The sequence below is a fragment of the Macaca nemestrina genome, chromosome 3, assembly GCF_043159975.1.
Source record: "Macaca nemestrina isolate mMacNem1 chromosome 3, mMacNem.hap1, whole genome shotgun sequence".
Classification (NCBI taxonomy): Eukaryota; Metazoa; Chordata; class Mammalia; order Primates; family Cercopithecidae; genus Macaca; species Macaca nemestrina.
The window spans coordinates 147,655,164-147,676,439 of record NC_092127.1 but is presented as its reverse complement, the minus strand read 5'-3'; the positions used below and the strand labels follow the sequence as shown (position 1 = coordinate 147,676,439).

The 21,276-nt window shown below is 35.5% G+C and overlaps 1 protein-coding gene across 11 annotated transcripts in view; it reads left to right on the top strand.

The window, feature by feature from the left end:
* Window positions 1-21,276, top strand: part of LOC105496884 (WD repeat and FYVE domain containing 3) — a 307,925-nt gene that overhangs the window by 134,552 nt on the left and 152,097 nt on the right. For 7 of the 11 annotated variants that reach the window (XM_011767528.3, XM_011767525.3, XM_011767535.3 and 4 more), the window contains 6 exons: window positions 1,624-1,677; window positions 4,910-5,019; window positions 9,117-9,278; window positions 14,499-14,691; window positions 16,895-17,081; window positions 19,423-19,589. In XM_011767528.3, the coding sequence (XP_011765830.2) occupies window positions 1,624-1,677; window positions 4,910-5,019; window positions 9,117-9,278; window positions 14,499-14,691; window positions 16,895-17,081; window positions 19,423-19,589 (873 nt within the window). The remainder of the gene's footprint in view (window positions 1-1,623; window positions 1,678-4,909; window positions 5,020-9,116; window positions 9,279-14,498; window positions 14,692-16,894; window positions 17,082-19,422; window positions 19,590-21,276) is intronic. The other 4 variants (XM_071093605.1, XM_011767532.3, XM_011767536.3 and 1 more) reach the window with 1 other exon arrangement.

The following is a 21,276-nucleotide window of genomic DNA, read 5'->3' as shown; positions in this document are numbered from 1 at the left end:
TATCTATTCAGTCACATTGTATGTTAACCTTCATAGCTTTGTTATCATTTGAAAGTATTTTCTTTATTTACTTATTTAATTTTATTGTCTGTTGTGTTCACCCCTGTATTACTAGCACCTAGAATAATGCTTGTCACATAATTAGGTGTTCAATAAACTTTTACTGATTTTGGACATAGGATTTCTCTGCCCTTTTTTTTTTTTTTTTTTTTTTTTTTTTTTAATGCTTTGAGAATCAGAGTAGAGTTAGAAGAGCCAGCTTTCCTGATTTTTAGGAGAGAAGAACATAATTCTGGAGTGTCTCCTTAGTCAGCCTTACCCTGGCTATGGGAATCTTTGTTTTTTTTCTTTCATTTTTCGTTTAGAACATTGGAAGATTATTTTGGTCAGTGTTGTTATCAAAAATACATTCATGGAGACTTTTTGACCTATTGATTTTCTAGTAAAAAGTTCTAGATTTTTCAGGACCTAAGTATATCCTAAATCATCCAACTCTTACATATTTCATCTTTATTTTCTTATTTACTTATTTTTATTGTGGTTAAAATAACACTTAATATGGGGTCTACCCTCTTCACCAATTTTTAAGTGTACAGTACAGACTGTTAACTATACATACCATGCTGTACAGCAAGCAGATCTCTAGAACTTTTTTTTAATCTTACATGATTGAAACTATACCCATTGGACAGCAGCTCCTCGTTTCCCCCTCCTCTCAGCCCCTGGCCACCAACCACCATTCTGATTTCTCCTTCTATAAGTTCGACTACTTTAGATACCTCATATAACCTTTTATTTTATAGGCAGTTATCATTGAAAAGAATTTTGTCTTAATTTACATTCACATAGTTTTTCTACCAAAAAACAGGTGAAGTGAACCTTCTGTTATTCCTTTGAAGGCTGGTTATGTTCATTGTTCACCAGAACAAGATTATTCTTCCAGTACCCCTCTGAATTTGCTATGGAAGACTTGTTATTTTGGGTGTTACCTAATCAGCACTCACAGATACAGACTTTTTTATCAGATTACTTGAGATATGGGCTGTAGATATCTCAGTAGGAAACAAGCTTATGTGCAGTTCTGTTGTTTACATCTGTCTGAAGTTAATGTAAATGGAAACCTTTTAGGGCATATCAAGTTGCAAAATGGATACATGGATGATTTGTTACACATTTAGGTCAAGTCACAGTCTCCTTGTCTCCCTTAATTCTTTCTTGTTCCTTTGCCTCCTTGTGGCTTTTGCTGGAAGTAAGTAGTGACTCAGTTAATTTGACAAAAACATAATGTTGTAGCCAGATTGTATAGAGGGTGTATCTTAAGATTTTTCCCCATCTCTTCTAGTTAGTTCAGCCAGTTCTAAAAATGCTTAAGTTTAAGAGCACATGGTCAATTTATATCAGCAAAGCAGAAAATTCCTACCTGCATAAAGTAGTATCTTCAGTTTATTATTAATGTTTTTGCTACATGCTAGGTGCCACTGTTAAACCTAGTAGTGCAATCCCCAGTGGGCGGCAATCCAGCAGTGGAGAGGCTGGATGATGTTGACCCCAGTACTCTTGTGGTGGGATTAGTGGAATTTAGTGAATCCCCACTTAGACAACCCAGCCTTTTTTTTTAAACAGAAAAACAGTGTGCCCTGCTGTCCCCCAAGGATTTCAAAGCCACAACACCTTCAGGTAATTTCATTCCCAAGATGTGGTTATGTATTGTTAAATGAAAAGCATGGAAGCTGTGAATTCTAATATTGTTTTTCTGACTAACTTGTGGAATTTTTTTTTGGAGGGGGTAAGGGTGTTTAGGGCTTTGTGTCTTCATTAATGAAATAAGTATAATAATACCATTAATGTAACTCACCATTATCATGAAGCAAAAATTTGAAAATGGCATATGCTTTAAATGGACTTTGCAAAGGAAAACTTGTATTTCACTTATTATTAACATGTTTTGCATTCTGATTGTTTTGAATGCTAATTAAATTTGTTTGTTTTCTCTCAGTGTAGGTTGAGAAATTGCATTTAAGATTGTCTGCATTCTTTACTTATTTAATCTAATCCTGGGCTTTACTAACCTCATTTCTGTGTTTTTCATTCTAACTATATGTACTGAAATGCAGTGTGAAAGATAAAGCTTGAATCAAATGATTGACAACTCTAAAGATTGGGTTACTATTAATATCTTCTTTCATTAACTCTTAAAAACTTAAATAATCATTTATATTTGTATTTGTTAAATATTGAAATTAAAAGATCCAGTATGTTTCTGACTAGTAGTGGGCATTTTTTCCTCAAAGTTTTAAGAAACCATTTGATTTATGGAGGTTTTATTTTAATTGTCTTGCTAGTATACATAATTTTTTAAGATAGCACTAAATGCTATGTACTTTTAAAATAAGCCACTTACCTCATTTAAAATAAAAAGTGAGGCTGGGCACAGCAGCTCACACCCAGGTACAGGTAATCCCAGTGCTTTGGGAGGCCAAGACAGGAGGATCACTTGAATTCAGGAGTTTGAGACCAGCCTGGGCAGTATAGCGATACTCTGTCTCAACAAAGAAAATTTTTTTTAATTGGCTATGCATGGTGGTGCATACTGTTAGTCCCAGCTACATGGGGGACTGAGGCAGGAGGATTGCTTGAGTTGAGGAGGTTGAGGCTGCAGTAAGCCGTGATCGTGCACTCCAGCCTGGACAATAGAGTGAGACCTTGTCTCAAAAAAATAAAAAATAATAGAATAAAAAGTGGGAGATGCCTTTGAAATATTCTGAATGACACATACTGAAATTGGCAGGTGAAAATAAAATAGTTCTTTTTTTTTTTGCAGTGATACAGTTATACTATTCTTTACAAAATAGTAAAATGTATTTGTTATGTAAAGATAGTTTATTTTGTCGATAGAGTTTGGAATCTCCCCGTATCATTCAACCTCAGCCCTATCCAGATCTCTTTCACTGACTAGCTTCGTGATTGTAGGCAAATTATTTATCTTCTGCATTTCTCAACTTACACTATTATAAGGGATATATTAGTAGAAAATAACCCACAGGGTTCTTTGTGAAGATTAAATGAGTTAAACCCACAAGTACTTAACACAATGCTTGATATATAGTTAAGATGCAATAAAAAGAAGCTATTTTAAAAATTTTACTGCTATAGTGTACCCTCAAATGGAAGTTTACAAAGATTAAACTTTGCCCAGCCCAGAATCATGTGTAAGTCTTGTATTCAGTTATCTAATAAAACACTTCTATTTTATGTTAAATTAAAGAAAAAATACACCTAAGATAACCTAAATCTTATTTTCTACTTTCTACTTCTTTATGAAGTGTGTTAAGTATACATTAGCTTTTTGTTTTGTTTTGTTGTTGAGATGGAGTCTCGCTCTGTCACCCAGGCTGGAGTGCAGTGATGTGATCTCGGCTCACTGCACCCTCTAGCTCCAGGTTCAAGCAATTCTCCTGCCTCAGTCTCCCAAGTAGCTGGGACTACAGGCTCCCACCACCACACCTGGCTGATTTTTTGTATTTTTAAGAGACGGAGTTTCACTGTGTTAGTAGCCAAGATGTCCTTGATCTCCTGACCTCGGTGGCGTGAGCCACCACACCCAGCCAAGTATACATTAGTTTTTTACCCAGTTAGTTCCCACTGAACAAATTGAACTTACCTTCTGTTCTTTTTTTTGTTTTTTTTTGAGACAGAGTCTCACTGTGTTGCCCAGGTTGGCGTGCAGTGGCATGATCTTGGCTCACTGCAGCCTCCGCCTCCCGGGTGCAAGCGATTCTCCTGCCTCAGCCTCCCAAGTAGCTGGGATTACAGGCTCATGAAACCACACCTGCCTAATTTTTCTATTTTTAGTAGAGATGGAGTTTCTCCATGTTGGCCAGGCTGGTCTCGAACTCCTGACCTCAGGTGATCCACCTGCCTTGGCCTCCCAGAGTGCTGGGATTACAGGTGTGAGCCACTGCACCCTGCCAAATTGGACTTCTTTTCTGACAATTTTAAGTCCTATCATATATTACTATAAAAATTGGCAAACCATGCTGATGAAATTAGGTACATATTTAGAGACATCTCTATTTACTTTTCTCTCTAATAAGGAAAATAATCAACTAAATTTACTTTTGAAGATTCTTCCAAGTCTGCAGTTCTATGATTGGCTGTCGTATGTATTTCACTGTTTCTCTCTTCCTCCTGTCAGCTGCTCAAGTTATTCCTGTGTGTATTACTTAGGAAGCCTTTTAATTTTATTTCCCTCTCACCATTCTCCTTAGCCTTCCAGTCTGTCATACACATTACTACTAGATTAATAGTCTTAGTATAATCCTTTCATCATCTCCTTTTCTCAAGAAACTACATTTGCTCCCTCTTGCCCCAAAAAACAAATACAGCCAGTAGCTTACCGTCCTTCATAATTAGGCACCTCTATTTTAAAAAATCACTACTGTTGGTATTAGACTCCACTTCTCAACAGTGTTCTTCTATAATGTTAAGAAAGTGTTATCACAGTTCTTTGTCTTGATCTGTATGTATCAGGCTCATTCCTCTAGCCACTCTTGCTTTATTGCTGTGTTCTTGTTCTCTCTGCATCTTTAATCACTCCCACTTCCTGGACAAACATGTACTTGTTTTCCAGGCAGATTTAGCTCAAATTTCACCTCTTCTGTGACTTTCTGATCAGCTCCTGTCATAACTTTCCCAGAAATACATAGGTTGGCTTTTACATTTCTGTATTAACGATATAATGGTTTATGAATATCATTAAAACATTGCTATTTTTTAAGTTTTTCCATATGTAATAGTACTGATACAATTATGTGCTTAGTAAATTTTCATTTTCTTGGTAGGTTTTAAAGAAGAACCTCTTTATATGTGACTTTCCCCCCACTTAATGACTTTCCCTTTGGTTTTACAGAGGCTGCAAGTCGGGCCATAGTTCAGTTCCTGGAGATCAATCAGAGTGAAGAAGCCAGTAGAGGCTGGATGCTTCTGACGACAATTAATTTGTTAGCTTCCTCTGGTCAGGTAAAGTTCTTAGTTTTCATGTTTGATAACTCAGCGTCTTTATTTTATAACCTCTCTTGTGATTTTGTTATTAAATATATCATTATATCCGGATGAGATACTATGATAATCATTTGTATTCTTCTAACTCTCTTAAAACATTATGTCATGCTTCTCATAGCATCTCTGCCAGGAGTTTGATGTTCTATGCATTTTACTCATAAGGAAACGCATGACTTAGAGCAGTGTTTTCCATCTCGATAATGTTGTAACACACATAGGAACATAACCATTTGTGGCTGGGCTCAGTGGCTCACACCTGTAATTACAGCACTTTGAGAGGCCAAGGTGGGAAGATTGCTTGAGCCCAGAAGTTTGAGACCAGTCTGGCCAACATAGAGAGACCCCCATCTCTAAAAAAAAAAAAAAAAAAAAAAAAAATTAGCTGAGCATGGTGGCCTGTACCTGAAGTCCCAGCTGTTCAGAGGCTGAGGCAAGAGGATTGCTTGAGCCCTGGAGGTTGAAGCTGCAATGAGCCATAATCACAGCACTGTACTCCAGCCTGGTGACAGAATGAGACCCTGTCTCTAAAAAAAATTTTTTGTAGTGATACCACTTGTAGAGCATTCTGGGCAAACAGATGGACTATTTCTGACTGGTGGCAAGTAGCTCAGGAACTCTGGGTCTATCAGGCCCAGCCCAACATTTTTGTCACCCGTGTTAGGGAAACTCTGGCTCAGGAAAATTAAAAAAAAAAAAAAATCACTGTTTATGTAAAGTCACTCAGCTAATAAAGAACAAATTACATGGAAAATAGTTTTAAATTTGTATGGGAAATAAGAAAACATTGATGTTTTTAGGATAATATATATTTTCTTCTCATTTGATTTATTCTGGAAATTACTTTTATTTCCTCTAAATCAGCTATAAGTATCTGTCATGAAATATGTTGCATGTGCTCATTAATGAGCTATTTGAATTACCTGATTTTTTGGCCTTTGATGTTTTGGGAATGAAAGAGGTTTATTCAGCCTTCTAAAATCCAGAGTATAATTACCTACTGAAGTCAGTACCAATCTTGGAAATGTCTGTTGTCTAAGTTACAGTGGACTTTTAAACACCTCCCATCATTTAATAATGGACCTAGGTAACTGTAACATCATTATACCAGGTGACTGGCCACAGCAGATACAGTGCGTACGTCTTAGTAACCATATCCTGAAACCTGTCAGTAACCCAAAGTAATTATCTCTTAGAATTTTCTCCTTGGAATGATCTATTTTCTTTTTATTTGTTTGCTGTGTTTTTTCTTTCTTTTTTTTTTTTTGAGGCGGAGTCTTGCTCTGTCACCCATGCTGGAGTGGAGTGCAATGGCGTGACCTTGGCTCACTGCAACCTCCGCCTCCCAGATTCAAGCGATTCTCTTGCCTCAGCCTCCTGAGTAGCTGAGAATACAGGCGGGTGCCACCACACCCAGCTAATTTTTGTATTTTTAGTAGAGATGGGGTTTTACCATGTTGGCCAGGCTGGTCTCGAACTCCTGACCTCAGGTGATCCGCCTGTCTTGGCCTCCCAAAGTGCTGGGATTACATGCGTGAGCCACCGTGCCTGGCCCTCTTTTTTTTTTAAATCTCAGGGAATTAGTGTAACCAACCTGTCCTGGTGTTCCTGAGATTTTCCAGGTTTTAGGATAGAAAGGTCTGCATCTCAGGATACTGCACAGTCTCAGGCAAATGGAGCGGGTTGGTTATTCTAAGTAATCTTCAAATGGTCCCAGAGTAGACCATTGTTTTCATGTATCTGACTCTACTGGATGAATAACAAAATCTCAATTCTGTTTGCTGTTGATGGTAGCTATAAATGTCTGTGTGTTACTATACCAAAATTTGGTTTAGAATAGCACATCTTTATTTGCTATTAAAACTTTATATAATTTAAATATTTACTATTGATATTTAATATAAGTAATATTAACTTTTAGTAAAATGTTCTACATTTATTCATATTTTCTATGAAAACCTAATCACTTAAAAATTACAAGTTTAGATACCAAGTTATACTTTAAATCTATCTACAATCAGATGAAAATGAAATGTCATACCACTTTGCTTAGTGGTGAGCTAAAGCTCGTAATAATCTATCTGGAAATAGATAACATTTGAAAAGCAAATTCAGTGTTATGTTTGGAGCTACCTTTTTTGAGCACCATATTTTCTCCTGGTAGCAGCGATATACAGAGATGACCAAAACATAGTCCCGACTCAATGCATAGATGACAGAGATGAAGCAGGAAAAGATAATACCATCATATTTAATAAAGGGGCATATATAGTGCTATTGAAAATAGAAATGTGAGAGTTAAACATTTTGAAGGTGAAGGTAGAAGGGAAGATGAGTTCAGTAAACTTTGAGACATAGCAGATGTTTAAACTGAACATTAAATGTATGGTAACGCAAGTGTTAAGAAATAATAAATCGTAGGTGAATAGAATAAAAGGTTTAGAGTATTTGAGACAAGAAATGGCAGGTTAGGTATGTAGAAAGGGGCCACATCTTCCAGGGATAGTCTTGAAGCTCTCTCTTCTTCATCACCCTGCTACTGCATTAGTTCTGGCCCCATCTCTTCTGTGGTTTGGGGAGTTAGTTTCCTAATTACCCTTTTCTTCTGGCTCTCTATATTTAATTTATGATCTGTATTACCACCAGTTAATTTTCTGAAATCTAGTTCTTTTACTTTTTGTTTGTAACACTTCACTGGGTCATCACTGCCAACAAAATAAAACATGAGACTATTTTCATAGGTCATTGAGCATACACACTTTGTAGGCCACTTAGCCAGCTCTCTGACCTAAAGCAGGGTATGTAAGTGATGAGCCTCAGTTGCTTCAGTTGTGAAATAAGGATCATTTTACAAATGAAGTGTCTCATGGGGTTGACTTAAGTAGTAGGTAAGATGATGTATGTGAAGTGCTTATTAGCCTTATGCCTCTTACATAGTAAACAGTAATTCAAGGTTAGCCATTATTATTGTGGCTCTTCAGGAGTCAGCATTTTTGGAATCTGTGGTTCTTCAAAAATACTGTACCATATGGCCTAACCACCTCCTATGTATCTTCCAGGTGATCTTTCCCTTTTTTTTAATTCCTTATACTTTTTAATGCCCTTTCTGGCAGTGTTGGTTAATCCCTTTTATATTAGCCTGTATGTACTACCATTGTTAGACTGAAATATTAAGAGATTAAATCATAATTATTTAGGACTCTAATAATTCCAGTCGACTGTGGTCTTCTGAAGGACAGAGATGCTTCATCTTTGCATGCCCAGCTCCCAGCACACAGCCTAACATTCCCTACACACTCAATAAATGTTTTATGAGAAAGTAAATAAACGAATCAACAGTTTATGCAGTCTGTTGATCTCTAGTGTGGTTAAACTTTTTGTTCCAAACTGCACCATGGAAAATTTTGATAAATATATCATACTTAACAGTGTTGAAATATGTACTGTAAGAAGGTCTAGAGGAGTTTCTCCTCTGGATATCTTTGAAACTAATATGGAGATGTATTGGTGTCAGTGATGGCTTTATCACTCAAGTGTCTTTCTAGCCTCAAAAATCTACAATAAGAATAAAGATAAAAATAATAGAAGAGCAACAATGAATATACAATTTGGTGCTTAATGTATCTTTGTGTTTATTATCTTACATAACTCTCATGTTAACCCTGAAGAGGGTGTATCATTCTATCTATTTCTATAAGAAAGGAAAGTGAATCTCAGGAGAATTAAGTAGTTTGCTGAAGTTCATAGTTATTAAGTGTCTGTTTTTCTGAATTGTAAAGCTTATGCTTCCTGAAACATGCTGCTTTTTAATAAATAAATATTACCTTTAATTGCTAATTTACTATATAACAAACTCAATCTCACTATTTGATTAAAGCAAAATTATTCAAATGCAAAGTTGTATATTTCTTCACTTGGAGTCATTTTTAAATTCTTATATGCATTTAAAAAGTTACCTTGATATGTAATTTTCAGGTTAACATTTATGAATTATTTGGCTGTACCAATTATAGTTGTGTCTGTCTATCTATTCACTTATTTATTGGTTTGTTTTCCAGAAAACTGTGGACTGCATGACAACAATGTCAGTGCCTTCCACCCTGGTTAAATGTTTATATCTGTTTTTTGACCTTCCACATGTGCCTGAGGCAGTTGGAGGTGCACAGAATGAGCTACCTCTAGCAGAACGTCGAGGACTACTCCAGAAAGTTTTTGTACAGGTATGAAAGGTGCTATTTGCCTGGATGTCCACCCTATTTAAAGGGAAGTGGGTGTACTTCCTAAATAGATGTTCTACATATTCCATTTATTAACTCATATTTCATTTTATTTATGATATTATGACTTTATCTCATATAATTGTCACATTTTTTGAATCTGCAGAAATAATATTGAAATATTCTTTTCAGGAATATTTGAGTGAGGCATTAGCAAGTTTATTTCTCTGAACAGATCCAGCCATTGAGATTACATTTGATATATCGGCATGTATCGAAAATGAACTAAGCAAGGAAAAACTCTTGAAAATGATATAAAGATTTGGATAATATTTCTTATAATGTCTGGAAATTCTGTCTAGTTGCTGTTTATATACAGGAAGTTCCTAGCCAATAAATATTTCACTTGTAAAGACAGTGTACTTTGGTGATGGCTGCCTCCTCCTCTGCCCTACCTGTAAAATTCTTCTTTCCCACTATTAGCACTGTTCTTTTAATAGCATTGTGGGTTAACAAACATGTGATAGACCTTTATTAGCTAGCCCAGGAATATAGTCATCATGTATGGTATCCTTTCTTGGGAGAAAATTGTCAAAACAAGCAACCTACAAACATAGAGAATATAATCTGTCCATTGGTCTGATATAGTATTAAAAAAACAACATTTGATGCAAAAAGACAAATACTGCATGATTCCACTCATATGATATATCTAAAGTAGTAATACAGGTAGAACAGAAGTAAAATACTGGTGGCTAGGTACTAAGGGAAAGAAGAAAAGGGAATTATTTTTTGATAGGAATAGAGTTTCAGTTTTGCAAGATGAAGAAGTTCTGTTGCACAACAGTGTACATATAGTTAATACTACTGTACCAGTACCACACACTTAAAACAGTTAAGATGGTAAATTTTACATGTTTTTAACCCAATCAACAGTTAAAAACAACAACATGTTTAGATCTAGTTCTCTAAAGCTAAGTCATCTAAGATGCAGATTTCGCACCTGTAAAATGAAAATGATATCTACCTAAAAGGTTTTTTGCGGCTTAAATGACATAATATGTAAAGGTACAGTTTTCAGCTTAGCACATAGTAGATAGGAAGAAGTAACTGTGATTACTGCTGCTGCCACCATCATCACCATTGAGAGTAGGAAGGGAATGAAGAGAACAGTGGATTGGGGTATAAAAGATAGAGCTATGTAGAATAATGGTTGCAGGCTTACCTCATGTCACTGGGCTCTTTACTGTAAGGATGACTGTTTTGTAGAGCTGCTAGTGATGAAAGGACAGGGGAGAGTGAGACCAAGACAGTTTTAGAAAGTGAAAGAATAGGATTATCAAGTAAAATACTAAATCAATGTATTTATTGAACACTTGATCTGTTACTTTTGTGCTTGTGGTTAATATTTCTCATCTCACATCTCAATTTGCAAGATAACCCCACGACTTCAAAGCTTTTGTTTTTCCCCAAAATGATTACATAAGCAAATGGCAGAAATAGGCTTAGAACTCAGATCTATCTGACTCCTGAATAGATTGGCTGAGAAAAGCAATGGGAATAAATGAAGGAGTAAATCGCATAGGAATTATAGCTGCTTGAAGATATTGCCGATGAATGTAGTGGGTTGATCTTTGCTGATTAGAATAGCGGTCTCATTTCAGTAAACCCTTTTTAAAGAACTAATGCCTTAGGTAATAAATGGAATCTCCATTTGATACTTTTAATACCTAAGTAAGCATAGCAAAGTTTTTTTAAAAAATTATTTCTACTTGAAAACCAGGTGCTGACTTTCAGTCATGTGGGAGTCACTTTAGCATACTGAAGTCATTGAATATTAAGGCCAAAAGGGACTCAAAAGATCATTTAAATCAAACTCCTCATTTACAGTTGTGGAAACTAATATTCCGGTTTATGATCCACAGAAGATGAGTGACAGTAATAAAAACCTAGCTCTACCAACTCCTAGTTCACTGCTCCTTTTAGTGTATCACTTCCTTTGTTTTAGTTCCTCATCGCAGGCTAATGTTTTCATCATTGTGTCTAGGAAACCAATTGAGACAAACTTATTAAATGTTTTAAAATAGATGAAATCCCTACGTTTGTATTATGTGACATATGGTTTCCTGGGACTTTAGCATTTGGTAATGCTTCATGCAGGCATTCAGTTTTTTTTGTTGTTGTTGATGTGACCAATTATTGGTCTGCCACACTTGATTGGACTTTTGTAACAGAGTTCTTACAAATATAAGTGGTTAGTGTAGAGGCAGAAGAGGAATGAGAAAATTTTTTTGGAGACAATCTCGCTCTGTCTCCTAGGCTGGGGTGAGGTGGTACGATCTTGGCTCACTGCAACCTCCGCCTCTTTGATTCGAGCGATTTTCGTGCCTTAACCACCCAAGTAGCTGGGATTACAAGCTGTGCCACCAAGCCTGGCTAGTTTTTTGTTGTTGTTGTTTTTAGTAGAGATGAGGTTGCACCATGTTGGCAGGGTTGGTCTCCAACTCCTGGGCTCAAGTGATCCTCCCACCTCAGCCTCCCAAAGTGCTGGGATTACAGGCATAAGCCACCATGCCCAGCCAGGAATGATAAATTGACTTTACAGTTTTCTGTTCTGTAAAATGAAAGGATCATTCTAGATTATTTATAAGAATCCTACCTATAAAGATGAACCAATTATCTTAGAAGTCAACAAATTCAAGAAATCCTTGCATCCAGCTTGAGAACAGTGATTTGATTTGTAAAAAAGTATTTTATTATTTGTGGGTTTGTTTTCTATGTACCTAATTGGAAAACTGGCATTTGTCTCGCTGATCATATAAGGCAGTGTCAGAACCAACAACAACTATAATCAGTAATACACCCCTCTGAGAATATACTTTTTTGTTGCATTTAACTGTCTATATTCACATATGATAAAAGATGATGACATATTACACATATTAATGGACATTTGGTATCCAGCAGTTTCTCCAGGCATTTGGTGGGAAGGGTACCATATTTACTGGTTTTATAAATATTTTATTGTTTTTATGAATTATTAAACCTTTTTCCCTTTCTGATACTTGGCAGCTATGAATTAGAAAGCTTTTATATCTAAGCAAGTTTTTGCATTTGAAGGAAATAGGAAAAGGAAGGCCTAGTTTTCTCAGATAAAATATGATATTTCAAATACCTCTCTCTATTGAGCTTTTCTTTTCTTTTCTTTTCTTCTTTTTTGAGACAAGGTCTCACTCTGTCATCTAGACTGAAGTGCAGTGGCACGATCATAGCTCACTGCAGCCTCGACCTCCTGGGCTCAGGCGATCCTCTCACTTCAGCCTCCTGAGTAACTAGCCACCATGCCTAGCTAATTTTTTGTAGAGATGGAGTTTTACCATGTTGCCCAGACTGGTCTCAAACTCCTGGACTCAAGCAATCTGCCCACCTTGGGCCTCCCAAAGTGCTAGGATTACAGACGTGAGCCACCACACCTGGCTGCTATTTTCCACTGATGCTGAATTATCAAAATTTCATGAAGCGCTCTTTTTCAAGATAATAAAATGATGTCATAAATTATAGTAATTTCATTCGTATTGTATATTTCAAAAAATATTTAGATGAGAAAATTTAGCAAAGAGAAAAGTTAACTTTTCCTAACCTGAACTGGTATTAGAAGGAAGAGCCCATTGAGGGCAGAAACCATTGCTGAATTCCCAAGTTGCAGGCTCTTAATGCTGTGTGCCCTTGTGTAGTGTGTATTCTGCAAATCACAGTTAAAGAATACGTTCTCATTCCAGTACTTAAGAAGTCTTGAGTCTTCTTTGAAAGCCAGACTTTAGGTTTTTGGCAACTAGATTTAAAATACTTTGAAATGAAGATTGTTTATATTATTCTAATATCCCCTGTTACTTGTATAGAAAATTGAAACAATTTCAAAATATCTTTGCTTTTAAAGATCTATTTTTACTTCCTTTTTTTAACTAAAACTGTCCCTTTTAGAGAAGAAAATTACATTTTGCCTGTGGCAAACTAAAAATTAAAGAACTAAGTTAGAAAAATAAAATGTTGACTTGGAAAGGCAATACTGTTTTATCTTGTTTCAAGCCAAGGTATGCAAAAATATTAGGGTGAAGAGAGGATAGTAAATTTTTTTTTCAAAATAAGCTGATATAAGTAGGACTAGTTTACTGTCATAACATAATCAGCCATTTACTTACTTACATATAGTCTTATGGTTTTTTAACTTTTATTATTAATTTTAATTGACAACGCACATATTTATAGGTCATAGTGTAATATTTTTTTATGTATACAATGTGTAATGATCAAATCAAGGGTAACTAGTGTATATATATCCATCACCTCAAACATTTATTACTTCTTTGCATTGGGAACATTCAAAATTCATTCTTCTGGCTATTTAAAAATATACAATAAATTGTTTTTTAAATAATATTCACCCTATAGTGCTATAGAACATTAGAACTTAATCCTAACTGTACTTCAGTATCCCTTAACCAGCCTTTAGTTTGCCCCACTCGCTTTCCCTTATCCACCCTTTGTAACCAAAATTCTACTCTTTACTTTTAAGAGATCAACTTTTTAAGCTACTACACGTGAATGAAAGCATTCAATATTCATCTTTCTGTGCCTGGATTATTTTCCTTAACATATTATCCACATTGCCTTGAATGACAAAATTTCATTCTTTTTTATGGCTGAATAGTTTTAGATTGTATATATATATTCCATATTTTCTTTATCCATTCATCTGTTGGATACTTTGATTCTAAATTTTGGCTATTGGGAATAGTGCTACAGTAAACGTGGATGTACAGCTGTCTCTTTGACATACCGATTTCATTTCCTTTGGATATATACCCCCAGTAGTGGGATTGCTAGATCATATGGTAGTTCTATTTTTACTTTTCTGAGGATCCTCCATACTGTTTTTCATAATGGCTGTACTAATTTATATTCTTACTAACAGTATATAGGAGTTAACCAGCATCTGTTCATTTTTATCTTTGATAATAGCCATTCTAACTGGCTTGAGGTGATACCTTATTGTGGTTTTAATTTTCATTTCCCTGATGATTAGTGATGTTGAGCATTTTTTCATATACCTGTTGGCCATTTCTATGTCTTCTTTTGAGAGAAGTCCATTCAGCTCATTTGCCCATTTTTAAATCAGATTATTTGATTTTTGCTTACACACTCTTGTTTTGTTTTATTTTTTAGATCTTAGTGAAACTGTGCAGTTTTGTTTCCCCTGCGGAGGAGCTGGCTCAGAAAGATGATCTCCAGCTTCTATTCAGTGCAATAACCTCTTGGTGCCCTCCCTATAACCTGCCTTGGAGAAAGAGTGCTGGAGAAGTCCTCATGACCATATCTCGTCATGGTCTTAGTGTCAATGTAGTGAAGTATATTCATGGTGAATATCTCTTTATATATTTCAGTGTTCTAAATTTCTTCCACTTTTCTTCATTTAATAATAGATGTATTTTTATCTTTCAGTATTCTATACCTTGTTCTTTAAAATAAAAAATAAATTTGCCGAGATAAAAGAAAATTTTTTTTCATCTATGGGGGCATTTCAAATGTAAAACATTCTCCTCGTAAGTTCTGAACAACAGATACTTCTTTTTTTGTTTTTTGTTTTTTGTTTTTTTTTTGAGATGGAGTCTCTCTCTGTTGCCCAGGCTGGAATGCAGTAGTGCGATCTCGGCTCACTGCAGCCTCTACCTCCTGGGTTCAAGCAATTCTCTGCCCTAGCCTCCCGAGTAGCTGGGATTACGGGTGCACACCACCATACCCGGCTGATTTTTGTATTTTTAATAGAGACAGGGTTTCACCATCTTGGCCAGGCTGGTCTTGAACTCCTGACCTAATGATCAACCCTCCTCGGCTTCCCAAAGTGCTGGGATTACAGGTGTCAGCCGCTACACCTGGCCAACAATGGATATTTCTAAAAGTTAAAAAAAAATTTCATTGTTGTGTAAATTCAATCATAATGTAATGAAAGTTCTATGTCACAGCCTATTCTCCCTTCTTTTACTGAATAAAAAAGAAATTTTTTTGATATCCTATAACCAGTCTTTCTGAAGATATTGCATAAGTTGCTAGGTAATAATCTGTCTTATGCAGCATAGATGGAATTAGGTGGATTCTTTATCAGCAATAAGAAGACACTGTCGGTTTAAAGTATATGTAATATTCAACTGTCTTTTAAAATGTCTGTATAGGAGACAATTGCCTTAGCTTCTCAAGCAATCTGCTTATTTGGTATATACACAAATGCTCCTTGATTTACGATGGGGTTATGTCCCAATAAACCCATCATAATTTGAAAATAATGTAAGTCAAAAACACATGTAATATACTTAACCTACCGAACATCATAACAGCCTAGCCTACTCTGAAACTAACTAGAACACTTACGTTAGCCTATAGTTGAGTAAGATCATCTAACACAAAATCAACTTTATAATAAAGTATTAAATATCTCATGTAATTTACTGAATACTATTCTGAAGTGGAAAACAATGCTTATATGGGTACATAAAGTACAGTTTCTACTGAATACATGTTACTTTCACACCATCATAAAGTAGAAAAATCTTAAATCATCAAGTTGAGAACTACCTGATATTATTGTCCTGAAACTCTTTCAAAATAATACACCAATTTGTTCACTTACATTTACTAAATGATATATGTGAAAGCTAGTACCTAATACATGAGTCAGTTATTAAATGCGTATTTCCTCCCATTCCTCTGTTAAATCTTAGCTTTTGTTATGTAACAGTAAGTTTCTTTATACAAATACATATTACCAAAGATAAGAAAGTGAAAATCTTCCTTGAAATGCTACAAATCCTGAGTCAGGCATAAGATATAACTGTGTTTTAAACTAGTAATATACAAATAAAATTTTAAAACTTTTATTTCCTAAAGTATTTCTGTATCTCATTTGTCTATAGTCTCTCTAATTTATTTTTTTGTTTTATTTTATTTTATTTTTTTGAGACAGTCTTGCCCTGTCACGCAGGCTGGAGTGCAGTGCAGTGGCATGATCTCGACTCACTGCAATCTCTGCCTCCCAGGTTCAAGTGATTCTCCTACCTCAGCCTCCCGAGTAGCTGGGACTACAGGCACGTGCAAGCACACCCAGCTAATTTTTGTATTTTTTAGTAGAGACGAGGTTTCACCATGTTAGCCAGGCTATATATTCTCCCTAACTTAAAGTTTTAACTAATTACTAGATTTTTGTTCTTAAACTTAGAAGATAGTTTTTGCTTTTTTCATCTTGTTACTATATCAATATAAAATATCAAAAATATGATTTGGCAGTGGCCATTTAATAAAACAGCAAAATATGTGAAAAAATTACATGTACATACATGTCAAGTATTTTTCAACACGTTTCTGTATTATCCTTTGTTTACTACCTAGAGGCAGTGCTTTCCCAGTGCATATGACTCTTATATTGACTTTTAGAATGTGTTACATTTATCTCATGGTATTTTACAGATATGTTAAAATTTAATGTTTCATTAAACAACAGTTAACAATTAAAAAATTTTTAAGCAATTGTCAGGAATAATGCATATTTATTTAATTATCTATTCTTACAGAGAAAGAGTGTTTATCTACATGTGTTCAGAATATGCAGCAATCAGATGACCTGTCTCCCCTAGAAATTGTTGAAATGTTTGCTGGGCTTTCTTGTTTCCTCAAAGATTCCAGTGATGTTTCCCAAACACTTCTGGATGATTTTCGGATATGGCAAGGATATAATTTTCTTTGTGATCTCTTGCTTAGGTAAGACTGCACAATTTAAGAATATATTTTAAATGTCTACTCAGTCTTTTTTATCAAAGAAAACAATGTGATTTGGTGTTATAGGAAAAGCAGGTTAATGAAACACTTATTTAATGTATACCTGGCTTTACTCCCTACTTTTCCTGGTGTGATCACAGCTCACTGTAGCTTCGTATTCCTGGGCTCAAATGGTCCTCCCACGTCATCCTCCCAAGTAGCTAGGACTACAGGCATGTACCACCACACCCCAGCTAATTTTTAAACATTTTTTATAGAGACAGGATCTTGCTATGTTGCCCAGGCTGATCTCAAACTCTTGGCCTCAAGCGATCCTTCGGCCTCCCAAAGTTCTGAGATTACAGTCATGAGCCACCACAACTGGCCTACTCCCTTCTTTTTATTCCTGTTCTGCCAACAGAGTGGAAATGTGAATTTAGAGTTAAATTGCCAAATGCAGGCCACAAATGTGGTGAAGTCAGAGGTTAGATATGAAGCATAAATCTGCTCTTTAGCAGCTGAAGGAGAAGAATTTAGATGAATTATTATCTTCTTAAAGTATAAACTCTTCTTAATTTTTGGTTCTTTATTTTATAGTACTTCTAGTCTTTTTATTAATGTACTTAATAACAAGAATAATTATGTAGATGAAATGAAACCTTATGATTGTGTATATGAAAAAAATTAATAATTTCAAAATGTGTTACCCCCTTTTCCATTGCAAATGATTCATGCACATACTTAGAAAGTGGCTGGTTACAGATTTTCTTAAGAAGAAGATACTCATAATTTTTCAGCAGCTATTCCTGGGCCATTAATTATTTTTAAATCATTTGATCTATTATAAGACACCACTGTTTTGTACACTTACTTGTCTCTCTCCTTCCCTTCCTTCCTCCCTTCCTTCCTACCTTCCTCCCTCCCTCCCTCCCTCCCTCTAGGGTCTCATTATGTTCCGAGGCTGGAGTGCAGTGGCATAATCATAGCTCACTATAATTTTGAACACAAGAGATCCTCCCATCTCAGTTTCCTAAGTAGCTACACCCAGCTATATTTTGTTTTATTTATTTATTTATTTATTTATTTATTTTTTTGAGACGGAGTCTCGCTCTGTCGCCCAGGCTGGAGTGCAGTGGCCAGATCTCAGCTCACTGCAAGCTCCGCCTCCCGGGTTCCCACCATTCTCCTGCCTCAGCCTCCCGAGTAGCTGGGACCACAGGCGCCGCCACCTCGCCCGGCTAATTTTTTGTGTTTTTAGTAGAGACGGGGTTTCGCCATGTTAGCCAGGATGGTCTCGATCTCCTGACCTTGTGATCCACCCGTCTCGGCCTCCCAAAGTGCTGGGATTACAGGCTTGAGCCACCGCGCCCGGCCTATTTGTAGAGCCTATGTTGCCCAGGCTGCTACCAAACTCCTAGCCTCAAGCAGTCCTCCTTCCTTAGCCTCCCAAAGCACCAGGATTATAGGTGTGAGCCACCATGCCTGGCCAGAACTTGTTATTTGTAACATCAATTTAACCTAGTTGCTGCTAGTTGATATTAGATAACCCCTAAGAATATCATTTTGCATATATATGCAAATTTATAAATACATATGGAAGTTGATTAAATAACCACTTCACATTGCTAGAGGGGTATTAATTGATTCATCCTTTGAAAGTGTAGGTTGGCAAGATATTAAGAGCCTTAAAAATGTTGGTAATCTGATACAATAATTTCATTTGTTTATTGATCCTAAAGATATAATCCAAAATGTAGACAAGATTTTATTTATTAGTGCTTTTGTATTCTGCTGGCTGTTGGACCTCTCCCTCCCCAAATGTGTGGTTGACTCTGTATGGCCCCTAAAAGCTTACCTGTGAAAGCTTACACTAACATGTGGAAGTACACATATAGCACTAGTAAAGGAAAAAAATAGGGTACAACGTTCTGTATATAGTCTGAGAATAAATACTGTAAAAACTAAACTTTTCATATTAAAAAGATAAGCTTAAGAAATATATAAGAATGTTAATTGTGTTTATGAGGCTAATCATACTTTTTCTTCTTTCCTACTTTTTGGCATTCTCCAAGTTTATTTTAATGAGAATAATTACTTCTTTTAAGGGGAAATACCCAATAAATCTATTTTTTTTTAAAAAAAGATATTTGTTGCAACCCATTTTCTGTTCTCAGTAAAACCATTGTTAAAAGATAATTCCCTAATGACCCCAGTGTTCTTTCGGTACTTCTCAGAGTACTTTTATACATTTATTTACTGCATATAAAATTGAAAAATACTTTCTGTGTTAAATCTGAGAACACAACCAAAGAGAAAAAATACTTTCTAAATCATACCTTTCTAGATTGGAGCAAGCAAAAGAGGCAGAATCCAAAGATGCCTTGAAAGATCTGGTTAATCTGATAACTTCCCTAACAACATATGGTGTCAATGAACTAAAACCAGCTGGTATTACCACAGGGGCACCGTTTTTATTGCCTGGATTTGCAGTACCTCAGCCTGCAGGCAAAGGTGAGTCTTGTTTTTTCCCTTCTGTGCTACTGAGAAAAATAGAGAAAGAATTAATTTGTCGTATTTTGGTATATTACTTTTTGTTTATGTTATATATATAAAAGTAATATGTTGTTTCCCTTAAAGCTTGTTTTTTTTTTAATGGTTTAAGTCTAAGTATTTCTTAAGTAATAATCTTTAATCTAGCAGATCAAATACCTGAAAATAATATTGTAAAAATATCATAAAATCAAACAAGGAGATTTATATTACAGTGTTTCTTTTTTAACATTCAAACAATTTAATAAAAACATGCTTCTTTTGAATGCTGGCACTTCATGCATTTCTACTTTACGTGAATAGAACTCAATTTTCAGTCTAATCTCTGTAGCTATTAAGATATACAATCATCCCTCAGTATCTGTGGGGGATTGGTTCCAGGACCCCTCACAGATACCAAAATCCATAGACACTCAAGTCCCTGACTTAAAATGGTATAGTATTTGCATATAACCTACATGTGTCTTCCCATATACTTCAAATAAATAATCTCTAGATTACTTACAATACCAAATACAATGTAAATGCTATGTTCTTATTTTACTGTATTGTTTAGGAAATAATGACAAGGAAAAAGGTCTGTACATGTTCAGTACCGATGCAACCACACCTTTTTTTCTTTAATATTTTTCATCTGTGATTGATTGAATCCACACATGCAGAACCCATGGATACAGGGGCTGACTGTGGACAGCATGAAGTATAACTGCTTATATTTTATTTAAAACTAAGCAAAATCTAAGTACAGAGGTTACATTATTTCATTCAGGTCAGAGGATAAATTTTTATAGTCTAGATTTCCAAACATTTGGATCTTAATAATATTTAATTACATAATTATGCTAGCTAGTTTTATTATGTATTTTATTTTTCAAAAAATACACAGTAATCATTTCAAAGTAACCTGAGCCTGGAGGCCTCTAATAGTTTTTAGTCACATGACTGTCACTTACTGAGTATTCAGTAGGATCTTGATATTTCCATATAAAATTTAGCCAGCCAAAAAATACCAACATGTCTGGTTATTTAAATTTATAATACATATCTATATATGTTATGACATAGAAATCAACAGTCTTTAAATAAATGAAAAGAGATGGCATCATCAAACAGTGTGATATGATATACCCTCAGTACATAAGTTGTTTAGAACCTTTTAAATGAGTCTCTGCAATAAGTAGGGAGAAATCTACGTTTCCCTACGTGATTTAAGGTTTCATTTTATTTACTATTAAGAAAAAAATAGTGTGGCAATTCACTCCTGTAATCCCAGCTACACAGGAGGATCTTTTGAGCCCGGTAGTTCAAAGCTTCAGTGAGCGATCATCACACCACTGCACTCCGGCCTGGGTGACAGAGCAAGACCCTCTTTCTCTTAAAAGCAAAAGACTTCTTCAATCAGAACTACAAACCACTGCTCAGCGAAATAAACAAGGACACAAACAAATGGAAGAACATTCCAAGCTCATGGCTAGGAAGAATCAATATAGTGAAAATGGCCATACTGCCCAAGGTAATTTATAGATTCAATGCCATCCCCATCAAGCTACCAAAGAGTTTCTTCACAGAATTGGAAAAAACTGCTTTTAAGTTCATATGGAGCCAAAAAGAGCCCGCATTGCCAAGACAATCCTAAGCCAAAATAACA